Below are 17,688 nucleotides of genomic sequence, written 5' to 3' on the forward strand. Positions count from 1 at the left end.
TCAACTGAAAATGTTAACTGTATTGCAATCTTTCTTTCATACAGCTGTCTGCAGCATAACATGGGTCACATATTTCCAATCTGAATAATAAGCCTCTACTATGACCCTCTGTCTCCTACCATTTAACATATCATGCATCCAATTTTTCAGCTTTCCATTAATCCCATGCTATCTGACCTTGTAGACCAGCTTACTATATGTGGTGGAACCACTGTATATCCATTAGCACTGTCTTTATGAATGTACTGTATGGGCAGGCCCGCCCCTATACCTGTGACTCCTCCCTTCAGAATCACCACAAAGGCTGTTATGCCCAAATCCATCCCTCAGTACCTGCCTTGGAATTGGGACAGTAGCATATGAGACGTGCTGATAATTTATGGTGATTAAAGCCTATTAATCACTATTTCTAGTCCAATATGGTTAATTGCTAGTGCTACACCACACTTGTTAAATGACTTGATAAGATCCCTCTAGACAACATCTACTGTCCTGCACTCATCAATCTTCTTGGTCCTCTTCAAAAAAAACACCTCAATTTCAAGAGACACAATTTCCCATACACAAAACCATGTTGACTGTCCCTAATTAGTCCTTGTTTTTTTCCAAATGGAATTAGGCCCTGTCTCTGCAGAATGCCCTCCTGTAACTTATCCATGACTGACATTAACCTGAATGACTTGTCTTTACCTGGATTGTCTGAAAATAAAGACACAACATTAGTCACCCTTGAGTCTTCTGGCAACTTACCTGTTCCTAATGATGATATAAGTATCTCTACTAGGGCTTCCTCCAATGTCCAAGGATACCCTGGATTAGGTCCTGGGGATTCATCTATCTTTACAAATTTTAAGAAATCTAACGCCTCCTCTTCTTTAATGTGGCTTATTTTAAGACATTGCTATTTACTTCTCCAAGTTCCTGGACCTCCACATCTTTCCCCACAGGAAATACAAATGAGAAATGTTCACTTAGGACCTCACCCATCTTCTGTGGCTCCACAGATTGGAAAAAGTGCAGCAGAAATTCATCAGGCTATTACTGGGACTTGAGGGCTTGAGTTATTGTAAGAATCTGGATCTTTATTCTCCAGAGCGCAAGAGGCTAAGGGGTGACCATATAGAGGTACTGTAAATAAAATCATGGGCAGCATAAAGAAATTGAATGTTCAATATTTTTTCTGGAGCAGCAGATTTCAGAATAGAAGGCATTGGTTTAAGATGGGAAGTGGAGAGATTTAAGAGAGATCAAGTGGCAACTCAGAGGTTCGTCCAATTCATAATTCAGGGTACTACCGGTATTTGGCAGATTTTCTCTAAAACACTAAGTAATAAATTAAATGACCAAAACAAAAAGGCTTTCTTTTGGAGCTATATTAAAAAACTCCAATCAAACCAAGGAATTTAAATGTTTCTGTGAGAGACTGGTCTGACTATATACATTTGTCTCATATGACTGTCATTCTATCAAATTCATCATGTTGATATAGGGGATTACATTACACCTTGTTACATTTATCCAATCAAACACAAAATATTCAATTCATATCAGACTCAAATTAAAGCAACTCTTCTCACAATTACCAACGTGAGAGCTTTAAGACAATATTCAAAGCAACTGGATAACTTTTTTCAATGCAATATGAAATGCACAGGAATTGACACCAATGTTTGGAGATTAAATAAAAATGAATGACTAAATATAAGGGTTAAAAAGCAAGGGAATAATAATACAATATTGCTGCTATTTCTTACCTCTTCTTTAAATAGGTTCTGTCTGTTTCTGATAGATCGTAATTTGTATTGTTTATCTTCATGTTTTAAATTCTCCTCAGGTGGATGGAAGTAAATGATAAGGTCTTGCAAGGCTTCCAGAACTTCTTTTATGGGTAATTTGACAGATCCACTTTTACCAAGACAGTCGAGACCCCTGCGGAAATATGCCTGTGAGTAATTTCTCATGACTTAATCACAAAGGATGATGCAAAATAAAATGCAAAAGCAAACATTGCAGATGCTGGAAATTTGAAATGAGAACTGATGGATGGTGGGAGTAGAGGGCCGAAACTCATATTAGAGGCAAGCAACTCTTAGTATGCCACAGAGATCACCACTGGGTCTACTGTCATCTGTCATCTGTCATCTATGTTAATGATGACAATATAGTTAGCATGGTTGGTAGGTTTACAAATGACACCAAAATTGGTGGCATAGTGGACAGTGAAGAAAGTTAACTGAGTCTTAGAGATCTTGATCAAATGATAAAGTGAATGACAGATGAAAAGTTAAATTGGACAAGTGCGAGATGTTGGATTTTGTTAAGTTAAATCAGGTCAAGACTTGCAGAGTAAATGACTCTGGAGTGTTGCAGTAGAGGGTTGTGAAGAAGAGGTATGACATACTTACTTTCACTGGACAGGGCATTAATGACAGGAATTGGGATGTCATGTTACAAGCATACCACTTGTTTGTGAGAATATATTTTGAATTATTGTCACCCAGCTATTGGAAAAAAGTTAACTAGAAAAGATTCACAAGTATGATACTCAGATTGGAGCACTTGAGTTTAAAGTAGAGGCCAGATAAGATGGGACTATTTTCCCTGACATGTCAGAGGCTGAGGGGTGACTGAAAAGTTAAATATACTTTTTTTCCTGGGTAGGGGAGCTGAAAATTTGAGGGTATAGATTTAAAGTGAGAGGAGAAATATTTAAAAGGGACCTGAGGGGCACCTTTCTCCACATAGGCAGTGGTAGATATCAAGAATGATCTGCCAATGGAAGTATTAGAGGTGACAAAGTTTTAAAGACAGTTAGACAGGCGCTTTGAGAGGAAAGGTTTAGAGATATATGGGCCAAACATAGGAAAATGAGATTGGCATAGATGGGCAACTTGGTCAGTATAAATAAGATAGGCCAAAGGTCCTGTTTGTGCTTTAACAGCAGGAATCCAAACACTTGGCAAGTCAGACAACACACAACAGGGTAGAAAAAGTTAATGTGTCAGGTCAACGGCATTTAATCACACTTCTTTCTCTACAGATGCTCTTTGACAAGTATTTCCAGTATTTTTTGCTTTAGAAAATTACATTTTATTTAACAAAGTAATCATAAACAGAGTGAGACATCAAAAATAATTTTATGACAGGCAAAATAATATTGCCCTAAAGTGGGAGAGTAATGGAAGCAATCAAGAGCTTGACTGAAGACATTTTTTTAATGGTTTAAAGAATGAGAGTCAAAGAATTTGCCTAAAAAATTTGTGCCATCAAAATGGAAGGAAGGCGGCAACTGAAATAGAATATGAAAGACAGGATCAGAACTCAAAGATTATGGAGATTACTAAGTAAGGATGGGTGATGATACAGTAAGAATTGAAAAGAAAGATTAAGAATTTATTCTCAATGTGCTTTGAGACAAAAAAAAATACAAATAAGTAAATAACATTTCATACCACATATCAGTTTGAAATTTATGGAAGGAGGAGGTCAGGAATACAGCAAGGAGGAAACAATGAAGCACATGGTTGGAAGTGGCATAAACCAAAGTACGTCAGAGGCAGTGTAATGGGAGTGCATGAAGTGGAATATATGGAGAAACTAGAATAATCAATCCTGACAATGGAGAAGATGTGCATTTGATTGAAAATAATTAACAGGATTTAATATGATTTGATTGGCCCCCAGTGATCGACTTGGGAAGAGGAATGGAAACAGTTTAAAAGAAATAGATTTTCTGATTGAGCTAACAGCAATGACTTTTATCTTCCTAACATTCCATGGGAGTAAATTTTCATAAATCTGCGACTGAACGTCAGTTGGGCCAATATTGATAGGCAATAGAAAGCTTTTGAAAGTTGGAGCTGGTCACCATCATTGAATGCTTAGAAACTAATTTCATTTTTGTGAATTATCCCATTGAAGGGCTGCAGTTAACCACAAAGAATATGATTCTATTAAATCAATAATGGCCAATAATCGTGATATGAGCAAGGTGCAAAACTGACAAATTTTGATTCTAACAAAAGCTAAGTTAAATGTAAAAATCTAAAAAGTTGCTATCACTGTTAATCTGTTCCTCATCACACACATGATCAAAACAAAATTAAACTTTAAGTATTTACCTATTGTAACATGGTAAGACACAATTTAAAAAATGGAGTAACTGAATTAAATCTACATACCACGCTGTAGTTACTGCTGAATATATTCTCTGGCCCTGAAATAAACAATCTTAAAAATGACAGTTCCATTTCCTCATTGGACATTCACAACTTCTTGCTTATTATTCAAGATCTTATTGTCTGATATCTATGTTTCTCCTTTCATTGAAAGCTTTATATTGTTTCAATTATTTGAATGCAATTTATATTCTTCATTTTTTTTTTAAACTTGTTGCTTTACTATCTATGAGAACTCCATAATCTAGTTGGTATATCAGCCTATTTGCCCCTTCCTCTTTGTTGGATGCCACAGACTACCTGCTAATTTACCAAATCCAAGCTTATTTGGAATAAGTCCCTTTCTTAAAGTATTCTGTAATTTCATGGAGAACATATAAAAAACTCCTCTCCTTGTGACCACAATATTTGGACAAACATTTAACAGTGCAATTGTTTGGTTTATTGCAGAAAAATATAACCATTGCTTTTTTGTAATAAAACAAATTGTTCTGAAATCTAAATTATAACAAAACAAAGTTGTGTGGAATAAGATCGGCTTTGCAATTCATGTGCCCTTAAACCATGATTGATATCCCTTCTATGAGGTAAAAAGACAATAGGAACAAATAGAAGATATTGGAAGTGAATTATCTTGATATATTGGTGAATAAGGGATAGAAATACAAACTGAGATTTTGAGATGTAGAAATTTTGTAAGGTGACGAATAATGAATGATGTATTTCAGCAAGCTGAAACTAAAGAACAATGGACATATTATGTCTGAAATACCTGATAAACTGATTAAATAAGATTGTTGTTTTTCGTATAATACGAGATGCCTGTGACTCTTCAATTTGACAACGTTGCAAAATTATACCATCATCCATGTGTCCTTCTTGGTGTAATATTACCTACAAACAAGAAACTTTCTCTGAATGCATACATGCCCAACATTTTTCCACAGAACAAATAAAAACTAATATCAGAAATTAAATTATTGTATATTAAAAACAATTATAAAATTGCCCTATTTTGATGCAATGGAAATTCTTGGGAACAAATGCAGAATGTGAGCAAAGGAGCACTGAAAGTCATGCTAATCCAAAGAGGTTAGCTTTTATCCCTCTGAGATGCTTAACCTCACATAGTTAGCATGATCAAGAATGCCCCATCAAATGAGGAAACATCAGCCCACATTTATTAAACATTTAGGACGTAGAAACATTGTGTTGAGATTGAAAGGGTCATGCATCAAGTGGAAAGTGTCTTACTAAAAGAGATTTAAACAACAGAACTGTGCTTTGGTGAAAACCTGTAACACCTCCTGTTGTTCATCTCCAATCCATCAGCCTGGAAACCAGTAAACATTTATCCTTGAATCAGCATTATTGCCATCATGTCATGCAAAATACATCACCACCATTCCTAACTACTTTAGTCAAAAGCAGGGTACGCACCTTTCGCTTCAAAGGTCCAAGGCGTGCTGATTTGGCATCGGGTGCATGGTATGTTAACCAGAGGCCCGTTTCTACATGCTGAATAATACAAATTGAATCGCCATACTTGATTTCAGGGACTCCCATACCTTCTGTATCCCGTTTTGGGTGTAAATCCAGCTTTTCCTTTGATATTTGCAAAATAATTTAAAAAAATGTTTAGCAGCTCCATATGATTTTTAGTGCATTTTATTCAATACGATCAAATTCAGGGTGTCACAAGTACAATATCCAAACACGAGGCTTGAAGGACATTTAAACATTTCCTACCTAGCTTAATCTCAAATATCCCTAGTCTTTTCATTATCTTTTAGTTTATCTGAAAATAGTAATGATTATATGAAATTGGGCATGCATAGTCTGCTGAATGTTCACACCTTCATTTCACATACCTTTTCATCTAAATGGTGGTAAAAAAAAAAGAGAAAATTGTAACCATACACACTGGGAAGGAAAGAGAATGGAGGTGGAGGGCACTCATAAATATCAGAAAAGTATTTGGATGTCCTGCCTGGGACTTTTATTTCAGCTCCTGAAGTTCACCCTCTGGAAGTTCGATTTTCATAACTATACACAGATAGAATGATGTTGCAAAGCTATGACTAGGAACTTAACTGAAATCAAAGCAGGAAAATACCATTGCTTTCCATTGAGGCAGGTCCATCCAAATGGATATTCACGTGGATGGCTGCTGCTTTCTTCATGTTTCAGAGCAGACAGCATTTAAAGAAGAATAAAAATACCCTGAGACTGACTTATGGAATAAAAGCCACCTGAATGTACAATATGATCTAACAATAATGAAAAACCTGTGATTATAGATCAACTAACATTCACTGGGTGTTCTTCACTTCTCAGTTCTTATATTCCATTATGCAGGGGAAAATCCTATCTATTACCTTACCTTTGATGATCTAAAGCAGAATGATGTTGCTTTGATGTCTGATTTAGTTGAGTCCAGTAGCACCAGACCCTGATCTTGAACCAATCCCAGATACAGGCCTGTTGTGAGGTGTCGTAGTCGGAAAGACTGACCCCACTTAATGTGACTCCCACTCCAACTAAATGAAAGGAGAGAAAAACATTCAGGAATGTAGTTATCAGCTTTAAGTGAATATTATTCTCAATAAAATGTTTTGAAATAACATGCCTCAAGAGACTATTTTATTTTATTTACAACTTGATAATAGGAGCTGCTGAAGAGCAAAAGAATTTGTCCGAAATGCCTCAAAGCTGTTGTGATTATATTCAGGTGCATATATCTTCAGAGAAATATACTTGTCTGAACAGAAAGATTAAATAGGTTGGGGTACACTCCCTGAAGTTTATAAAAACGCAGGAGATCTTTATGAAATATGAGGATGGCTTAACTGGAGGATAAGCATACATTGGCATCTTAATGCTGAAATAAATAATGGAGGAAAATGAAACAGAATCAACTTAGCAGATCAAAGATCCTAAATCGTTTTTTAAAAATTCATCATGCAGTTCAGAGGGTTATTGAATCTTTGAAGCTCTCTACCCCATGGAGCTGTGGAATCCACATCATTGAATAGATACAAGGCCAAGATAGATTATTGTTTGGAGGACCAGGCAGGAAAGTGGAGTGGAAGCTACAGTAAGATTAGTCACACTGCTAAAGGATGGAGCAGGCCATGTGACCTCCTTCTTCTTCTAATGTTCATACCTCATCCTTCCTTTATTTTTGTTAACAAAGTTCTTGGTCTGGTTATAACAATACATCAATCCATTTCTTTACAAGGCCTCAAAACAGTATGGCTGCCCAACACTTGATATGCTGTAAACAGAATGAATTTCTACTTCTGCTCTGCAAATAAAATTCTAACTGCTTAAGCAATATTACAAATGACTCTCAGGCAACAATTGAAAGGATTATTCACATCTCAAATCCCAGTGTGAAACAGAAAACATTGAAACTTTTAGTGCTGGAAAATTTACACGTCTTTTATTTACCTGATTCGAAGAGGTTCCACTCGCCATAATGATCTGGCATAGGTTGCTACTTCCCCACTTTCATAGTTAACTGTTCTGTATGCAAATTACAAATAAAGACAATGTTTAACTCACATTAATGATTTCCATTTCATTAAAAAGATAATTCAACAAAAATGTTTGTTAAAAGTACAGAGCAAATATTCATGAAGATTAGTCCTTTCCTGCTTAACGTTACCAGTAATCTGCATCATAGCCTCATTCTGCTGCAGATGCAAGACAAATCAATAGACTCTGCACAGTTTAGCTTGCACGTTCTTAAAAAAACCCTTCCAAGAAGAAGTTAACATTTATAAATAGCTGTGCTGTATAGTTCTACAATACCTAGTTCATAAATAATTTAATATCTCTATGATTACTGCATAGACAGGACAGCAGTGAGGACTCATCTATGGAGGCCATATGGGTGGAGCTGAGGAATGGGAAGGGCATGAGCATGCTAATGGGGTTGTATTATAGACTGCCCAATAGTCTGAGAGAACTGGAGCAGCAAATCTGTAGGGAGACACCAGAAAGAAAGTTATAATCGTAGGAGATATTAACTTTCTGTACATAGACTGGGACTCTCATATAGTAAAAGGCCTGGATGGGTTGGAGTTTGTTAAATGTGTACAGGAATGTTTTATACATCAATATGTAGAGGTACCAACAAGAGAAGATGCAATACTTGATTTTTTTAGGGAACCAAGCAGGTCAGGTTGCAAAAGTATGTGTCGGTAAGCATTTTGGGTCCAGTGACCACAATATCATTAATTTCAAGTTAATTATGGAGAAGGATAGGTCTGGTCCTTGAGTTGAGGTTCTGAATTGGAGACAGGCCAATTTTGAGGAAATGAGGAAGGATCTTGGAAGAGTCAATTGGAATAAGTTATTTTCTGGGAAGGATACATCAAGTAAGTTGAAGGCCTTCAAGGATGAAATTTTGAGAGTGCAGAGATTGCATGCAGAAAAAAGGGCAAAGTTAACAGACATAGGGAACCTTGATTTTCAAGGGATATTAGAGAGTTGGTTAAGAAAAGGAGAGGGCTATATATGTGGTATAGGAAACAAAGAGTAAATGAGCTACTTGCAGAGTATAGAAAATGTAAGAGAATGCTAAAGAAGGAAATTAGAGAGACAAAAAGAAGACATGAAGGTGCTTTGGCAGATAATGTGAAGGAAAATCCAAAGGGTTTCTACAAGTATATTAAAAGTAAAAGGATAGTAAAGGACAAAATTGGACCCCTACAAAATCAGTTTCTACAAGTATATTCTTTTTCTTTGGCTTGGCTTCGCGGACGAAGATTTATGGAGGGGGTAAAAAGTCCACGTCAGCTGCAGGCTCGTTTGTGGCTGACCAGTCCGATGCGGGACAGGCAGACACGATTGCAGCGGTTGCAAGGGAAAATTGGTTGGTTGGGGTTGGGTGTTGGGTTTTTCCTCCTTTGCCTTTTGTCAGTGAGGTGGGTTCTGCGGTCTTCTTCAAAGGAGGCTGCTGCCCGCCAAACTGTGAGGCGCCAAGATGCACGGTTTGAGGCGTTATCAGCCCACTGGCGGTGGTCAATGTGGCAGGCACCAAGAGATTTCTTTAGGCAGTCCTTGTATATTAAAAGGATAGTAAAGGACAAAATTGGACCCCTACAAAATCAGTGGTCAATATGTGTGAAGTTTCGCAAAATGGGGGAGGAACTTGAATTTTTTTTGCAGGGAACTGGCATAGTGAATAAAGATGGAAGTGAAACAAATAGAAGTGTCATGGAACATATGGAGTTTAAGGTAGTATTTGCTGCCTTGCAATGAATAAAGGTAGACAAATCTCCTGGACTGGTTATGATAATCCCCTGCACCTTGAGGGAGACAAGTGCTGAAATTGCAGGGGCTCTAGCAAATATATTCAAACTGTCCTTGGTCACGGGGGAGGTGCCGGAAGATTGGAGAGTAGTTCATGTTGTCTCACTGTTTAAGAAGGGTTTCAAAAGTAAAGCAGGAAATTATAGGCCAGTGAGCCTGCTGTCAGTAGTATGTAAATTATTTGAAGGATTTCTGAGAGATAGGATCTATAGACTGTCATCAGTTGATTAAGGGCAGTCAGCATGGATTTATGCATGGTAGGTTGTGTTTAACAAAACTATTAGAGTTTTTTGAGGAAGTTACCAATAAGGTTGATGAGGGAAAGGTTGTGGATGTTGTTTATATGGACTTTAGTAAGGCCTTTGACAAGGTTTCACATGAGAGGTTGGTTCAGATGGTTAGGACACCAGGTATACATTAAGAGGTTGCAAATTGGATTTGAAATTGGCTTGGTGGAAGAAAACAGAGAGTGGTGGTGGATGGCTGCTTCTCAGATTGGAGGTCTGTGTCAAGTGGTGTATTTCAGGGATCAGTGTTGGGACCATTATGGTTTGGTATCTATATAAATATAGATGATAACATGGTGAATTGGATCAGCAAGTTTGCTGATAACACTAAGATAGGAAGCATAGTGAACTGTAAGGAAGATTTTCACAGTTTGCAGAGGGATCTGGACCAGCTGGGAAATTGGGCCAGTAAATGGTTGATGGAATTTAATGTAGATATGTGTGAGGTGTTGTACTTTTGAAGTAAATGGTAGGCCTGTGAAAAGTACAGAGGAACAAAGAGATCTGGGAAGACATATACATTGTTCTCTGAAGGAGGTGTTGCATGTGGACAGGGTTATAAAGAAAGCTTTTGGCATCTTAGCTTTATAAATGAAAGTATTGAGTATAGAAGTTGGGATGTTATGTTGAAGTTATTCAAGTCATTGGTGAGGCCACCCTTAGAATATTATGTGCAGTTCTGGTCACCCAGCAGCAGGAAAGATATCAATAAGATTGAAAGAGTGTAGAGAAGATTTACTAAGATGCTGCCAGGTCTTTAGGAGTTGAGTTACCAGGAAAGATTAAGCAGATTAGGACTATACTCCTTGGAATGAAGAAAAATTGATTAAGATTATGAAGGGTATAGACAGAGTAGATCAGAGTAGGATGTTTCACTTAGATTGGGGGAGATAAATACAAGAGGTAATAGCTTTAGGCTGAAAGGAGACATTAAATTTCATGTGTTCCAACTTATACCATTGGTGGTTTAGTAATGAATGCAAAAATGTTGACATGATGACAAGCCTCATTAACTCTTCAAATTACAGCAATTTTCAGCCAACTCAAATAATTAGCATAGCTCAAAAAATTAAAAAGCAGAAACTACATTTGTTTTACTTATTCTGTTGACGGTGATTTTAGATTTTGCGTATTTTACAGCAACTAATTGAGTGTGCATTCGGAGTTAGAGAAGGGGTAGGGCCAAAGGGGAAGGGCCAGGAAGGATGTGTGATAAAATTAATTAAAAAGGATCTATACGAGTCAGGTTCCCAGTATCAGTCATAGATATGTTGCAGGGGAAAATGCAGAAGCAGGTGCATTGAAAACCTTTTTTAGCATGAGGGTCATGCATATGCACTAAAAATTAAGGAAGTAATGAACACGTATGTGTTGCATATCGTTGGATACCAAGGTCAATGCCTGAGTTGTACAACATTTGCTTGAAAGTTACCATGCATGCCTTCATACTTTATGTGAGTTTATCAATTTTATTCCCAATGTGCAAAACTAGAAGGTCTATTCATTTATTTTACATTAGCTTAATGTAAATATACTTCAGAACTGACCCATAGAAATATAATAAAATGAATCAACATCATCTTCACATTATTGTTTTTACTTCAGGTGTTTTTGAATGAGAATGGGTACAAAGGTAGCAAAATAACATGAACAGAAAGAATGCTAAAAGGAACATGTTGACAATATGGCTGAGGTTGCTGTATTGAAACTTACACATATTCTTCCTCATTCTGGTGAGCATATGGGATGGTCAAACACTCATCATGACCATGGAAAAGTCGTAGAACATGCCCACCAATCAGAAACCCTCAAGAAGAACAAGATGGAGTACATGTTAACAAACATCATATTTTTAATAAAGTTATTAAAGCACAAAGCAGATATCAATACATCAATTTTAAAATAACAATACTGATTGCAAATACCGTATATTTCAGTGTATATATCACCATTTTCAGCCTAATTTTAAGGGTTTTATGGTATAGACAGTGTATAAGTCAGCCCCCATTTTTCAGGCTGTTTGAGCCTCCCAGGAACAACCCAACATTTATTTTAAAACACCCCAATCACAAGTAACAAAACTGTATTAATATTAACTTTTAAACCTTAAAATTAATTAAGTTAAAAACAACCTCAGCCTACCAGCAGGAGCAGCGATGGGTCATGGAGCTGGAATGGTGACATCGTGCTCCCGGAGGTAGATGAAACCTCGGCCTACGAGTCATCAATGGCAATGGCCCATAGAGCTGGAGTGGCGACATTGTACTCCCGGCGGGAGCAGGAACCTTGGCCTACCAGACAGGAGTGGCGACGGCTACCTCAGGATCCCAGGTGGAAGTGGTTACGGTAGCACCCAGAGGTGGGGAGGTGGTCAGAGAGTGGAGGTGCCAGTGGTAGGAGGTACTTCCAGCATTGACACATACCAAATTGATGTCAATCTGTTTTTTTTTCAGTGAATCTAAATTCTCAAAAGTATATCTGGCAAACAAGTTGACCCCCCTTTTTCAGAAATTTTTTAGGTTTCACAACTCAACATATGCCAAATGTAATTTGTACTTAGGCACAGAACAAAGAAACACCGAATGTCACCAAATCTAAAGAGCTGATTGTTGATTTCAGGAAAGGAAAGCCAGAGGTATACGATCCAGTGATCATTGGGGGAATCAGAGATGGAGAGGGTGAGCACATTTAGGTTTTTGGGAGTTACTACATCGGAGGATCTTTCCTGGACCCAACACACCAACAAAAAACTCCTCAGGGGTTTGTGGAGGTTTGGTATGACACCAGAAACCCTGGCAAATTTCTACAGAGGTGTGGTGGAAAGTATGCTGAGTGGCTGCATCACAATCTGGTATGGGAACACTAATATCCCTGAGCATAAAGTGCTCCAAAAGGTAGTGGTTACAGCCCAGGACATTACAGGCAAAACCCTCCCCACCATTGAGTACATCTACAGGGAATGCTGCAGTCAGAGGACAGAAACAATCATCAAAGACCCACACCACCTGCTGCTGTCATCAGGAAAGAGGTATAGGTGCCACAAGACTCGCACCACCAGGTTTAGGAACAGCTGCTACCCCTCCTCCATTAGATTCCTCAATGACAAACTCAATCAGGGACTAACTTAAGGACTCTTGTGCACTTAATTGATTTTCTTTGCTCTCACTATATTGCACAGTTCATTTACATTTTTTTAAATCTGTTTACAGTTCTTTTGATTGTTTACATATTCATGCTGTGTACAGTTTATTTTTTGAACTGACAAATAGTTGTAATTCTGCCACACGCACAGGAAATAACATCACATACAACCCTCAGATTCTATGTATGTACTTTGACAATAAATCTGAAATCTGAACATAGAAGAGTACAGCACAGGAATAGGATCTATGTCTTTGCTACACAAGATACCCAAGTTAAACTAAAACTCTGCTACTGAACATGATGCATATCTTTCTATTACCTACATATTCATGCATCTATCTAGAAGCCTCTTGTCCACTACTATTGTATCTGCTTCCACTTCTGGCAGCCTGTTCCAGCTATTTACCACTATGTGTGTTTAAAAAAAAAATGTCCCACACACCTCCTCTAAACATTTCTCTGTCCTCTTCCCCCTCATCTTAAACATGTCCTTCTTTACTCTGGGAAAAAAAAATTCTGTCTTTTCCTAGTTTTATAAACTTCTATCAGATCATCCCTCAGGCTCCAACGCTCTTGAAAAAACAACCCAAGCTTGTCCAATCTCTCAATTGCTCATTCTCTCAAATTCATGCAAATTCTTGGTAAATCTCTTTCCAAAGACTTCACATCCTTTCTGTAATGGGGCAACCAGAACTGCACCCAATATTCTTAGCACTGTCTAACCAAGCCTTCATATAATTGTAATATGATTTCCTTACTTAATGCCCTGCCCAATCAAGGCAAGTGTACCTTGCACCTTCTTCACCAACCTACTTGCATGGTCACTCTCAAGGATCTATAATCCTGAACTTCCAGATCCTTTTGCACATCAATGCTTTTAAGAGTCCTGTCCTTAACTTTATTTGTTCTCCTTACATTTGACCTCCCAAAGACCAGATTAAACTCCCTCTTCCATTTCTCTGCCCATATCACTAACTTAAGTATTCTTGTATTCTGATGGATTCATGCTGTATTTTTAAGAGTCTTCTACACTACTCAGAGCTCCACCAAAATTTACTGCCCACCCATCTTAAATTTCATCTTGGTCATTTATATAAATTAGAAACAGAGTAAGGTCCCCGCATTGATTCCTGAAGAACACCACTGGTATCCAGCCAGGATGAACACCCTATCTATGGGCCAGAAATTCCGAATCCAGTCTGTCAACTCATCATGGCTCCCAAGCATCTGTACTTTATAGATGAGCTTACCATTAGAGATCTTGTATGGTTTACTGAAGTCCATACACACATCATTCACTGCCCTCATAAACACTTCTGTCACCTCCTCAAAAAACTCAATCAAATTTGTAAGTCATGACCCATCCCACATAAAACCACAATGCCTTCCCCAAAGTGCGTAAATTATATCCCTAAATATCCTCTCTGATAGATTCTCCAAAACTAATATGATGCTCACTAGCCTATAATTTCCTGGATTATTCCTATTTCTGTTTCCATCCTTGAACAATGGTGCAATATTAACTACTCCCTGTCCTCTAGTTTCCCATCTGTTGCTTGTAAGAATTCAAAAATCTTTCTCAAGTCCCAAGTAGTATCCCTACTTGCCTCCTTCAAAAACCTAGGAAATATCCCACGAGGCCCTTAGAATATGAACTGCAATGCAAGGTTTAGGAAGTGAAAATTGATCAAAGCCCAAGCAGGGCATCAGAAAGGCCATAAGGGGCCAAGAATTGTCCTTGGTGCGCAGAATTGAAGAGAATCCTAAAGCATTTTGTACTTGCATTAAAATCAAGAGGATGATTTGGGAAAGGATAAGATCTCCCAAGGAAAAAGGAGAATATTTGTGCTTGGAGTCAGAAAAAGTGGGTGTGACCAAAAGAGTACTTTGCATCGGTATTCACCATGAAGAACCTGGAGGATAGTGGGAGGGAGCAGAGTGTAGAGAACCAGTAGCATCTTTTCCTTGAACTCAAAATGACCCAACATGTTAGTATTCTCTAACATCACTTCACCTGACTCCACCTTTTCTTGTTGTGCCTCAGAGACAGTTGTGGTGCCATTGACCTAGCCACTATTGATACCCTTTGGGAGGTCATTCTCTCAACGGTGTCCAAAACAATATGCTTCACTTGAGGGAAATGCCACTTTCTTGCAATATTTCCAGAAAGAGACAAAAAGTTTAAAAGAAAAAAAATTGCACAGCATAATGAGGCAACGCAATCATAGTTAATATGTTACAAACATGAAGCAAACTGGTGAAGACCTCACCTTCTGCCGCATCACTGCCTGAGCTTATGGGATGGACATTCCACAGTGTCTGCAGGAAGGAAGCATCCACTTGCATGTTGCCATTGGAAATGGAAATGTGCTACAAGTAGAACACAGCTGCAATCAAGAGGGTAGTCACCAAGACAAAATTACACAGCAATGTGGCATCTTTAGTAACATGTTTACAAAATCTAGTCTAACAGTGCCAAATATGAAAGAAATTACAGATTTATGGTAGAGTTTCTACTAACTAATCAGGCTCTACAAACTTGTCCTTTTGGATTAAATCACAAAGCTAAGAATAAAAATTGTTCAATTTTTATGAATGAATAAAATTATTTTCAGCAATCATTAAAATGAAGAAAATCATTCAGGATCCGCCTATGTGCTTCCAGCATTTTTACTTTTCCTATCGTGCAAAAATGTGCACCTTATCAATTTAACAGAAGTACTATATAACTACACTCGATTGAGTGAAATCTACTCACCAGATATCGCTCTGATGAAACACTGACCAGAATAAGGTCATCACCAATCCGCACCTTCTCTCCTTCCGACCTTTGTTTGGAAGCAGGATGTATAGTCCACCAACATGCTTCACCTTCATTCAGCCACAAGTGCAAATGTTGTGTTAGATTAGGAAGACGATCGTTACCAAAACAAATTCCAATCATGCAATCCTCAACTTTATACCAGTGCAACAGCTTAGTTTTGTGTCTTATCAAGCAATGGAAAAAGGATTGGCTTTGTTTTGTAATTCATATGAGAGGAAATAACATGTATAATTTTTCTTTACTCAAAACTCACATTAATATTCAGCATTTAAGGCTCACTTTATGTCTCTGAGAAGGAAAACGGGCACTGTCGCAATATATTAAATGATAATACCTGTTGAATCTTCTTGTAAACCAACATCAAAAGCCAGTTTGTCTGTCAAAGACCTTGTTGTTGTCAAACAAGACAGATACTAGGAAGAAACAATTTTAGTTAAGTTTTAAAAATTCATGTGCCCTCAAGTTGCTATTAAAAGCTCAAATCATTCTTAGAACCAAAACTGGATAGGTGGCTTATGCAGCATGCTTATTTTATGCCAAAAAGTGAACAGAATATTCTATGTATTTATTTACCTCTCTAAAGTATAACATCTTGTGTCTTGGTGTGAGCTTGCACACCAAGACACAAGAGAAACTTGTCCGTGAACTACTCTTTGCAGACGATGCCGCTTTAGTTGCCCATTCAGAGCCAGCTCTTCAGCGCTTGACGTCCTGCTTTGCGGAAACTGCCAAAATGTTTGGCCTGGAAGTCAGCCTGAAGAAAACTGAGGTCCTCCATCAGCCAGCTCCCCACCATGACTACCAGCCCCCCCACATCTCCATCGGGCACACAAAACTCAAAACGGTCAACCAGTTTACCTATCTCGGCTGCACCATTTCATCAGATGCAAGGATCGACAATGAGATAGACAACAGACTCGCCAAGGCAAATAGCGCCTTTGGAAGACTACACAAAAGAGTCTGGAAAAACAACCAACTGAAAAACCTCACAAAGATAAGCGTATACAGAGCCGTTGTCATACCCACACTCCTGTTCGGCTCCGAATCATGGGTCCTCTACCGGCACCACCTACGGCTCCTAGAACGCTTCCACCAGCGTTGTCTCCGCTCCATCCTCAACATCCATTGGAGCGCTTTCATCCCTAACGTCGAAGTACTCGAGATGGCAGAGGTCGACAGCATCGAGTCCACGCTGCTGAAGATCCAGCTGCGCTGGATGGGTCACGTCTCCAGAATGGAGGACCATCGCCTTCCCAAGATCGTGTTATATGGCGAGCTCTCCACTGGCCACCGTGACAGAGGTGCACCAAAGAAAAGGTACAAGGACTGCCTAAAGAAATCTCTTGGTGCCTGCCACATTGACCACCGCCAGTGGGCTGATAACGCCTCAAACCGTGCATCTTGGCGCCTCACAGTTTGGCGGGCAGCAACCTCCTTTGAAGAAGACCGCAGAGCCCACCTCACTGACAAAAGGCAAAGGAGGAAAAACCCAACACCCAACCCCAACCAACCAATTTTCCCCTGCATCCGCTGCAACCGTGTCTGCCTGTCCCGCATCGGACTTGTCAGCCACAAACGAGCCTGCAGCTGACGTGGACTTTTTACCCCCTCCATAAATCTTCGTCCGCGAAGCCAAGCCAAAGAGAAAAAGAAAAGTATAACATGAAAACAACAAACTTAATAATAGACTAACCACAATGCTTCATGCTAGGGTGCTTTTTGATAATTCACCTGATTTTCAAACTGTCAAGTATTTTACACTTAAGCAATCATCATCTATTAGAGCATGTCCTTTCTGGCGCAATCAATGACCACTCGCAGACACGAATCAGGTAGTCAAAGGCTTGATTGATCAGAAGACCCAGACATGCCTCTACATGCTGCTGGTTCATGTCCAAGGCAGGTATGAGGGAGGACACTAGGGCTCTCAGCC

The 17,688-nt window shown here is 38.6% G+C and overlaps 1 protein-coding gene across 2 annotated transcripts in view; it reads right to left on the reverse strand.

The window, feature by feature from the left end:
• ryr3 (ryanodine receptor 3) overlaps positions 1-17,688 on the reverse strand; it is a 448,180-nt gene that overhangs the window by 337,940 nt on the left and 92,552 nt on the right. For both annotated transcript variants that reach the window (XM_069916619.1, XM_069916620.1), the window contains exons 7-15: positions 16,090-16,168; positions 15,690-15,802; positions 15,202-15,301; positions 11,501-11,594; positions 7,632-7,706; positions 6,562-6,718; positions 5,619-5,783; positions 4,951-5,072; positions 1,755-1,929 (exon numbers count right to left, since the gene is read on the reverse strand). In XM_069916619.1, the coding sequence (XP_069772720.1) occupies positions 1,755-1,929; positions 4,951-5,072; positions 5,619-5,783; positions 6,562-6,718; positions 7,632-7,706; positions 11,501-11,594; positions 15,202-15,301; positions 15,690-15,802; positions 16,090-16,168 (1,080 nt within the window). The remainder of the gene's footprint in view (positions 1-1,754; positions 1,930-4,950; positions 5,073-5,618; positions 5,784-6,561; positions 6,719-7,631; positions 7,707-11,500; positions 11,595-15,201; positions 15,302-15,689; positions 15,803-16,089; positions 16,169-17,688) is intronic.

Source organism: Narcine bancroftii, chromosome 2, assembly GCF_036971445.1.
Source record: "Narcine bancroftii isolate sNarBan1 chromosome 2, sNarBan1.hap1, whole genome shotgun sequence".
NCBI lineage: Eukaryota > Metazoa > Chordata > Chondrichthyes > Torpediniformes > Narcinidae > Narcine > Narcine bancroftii.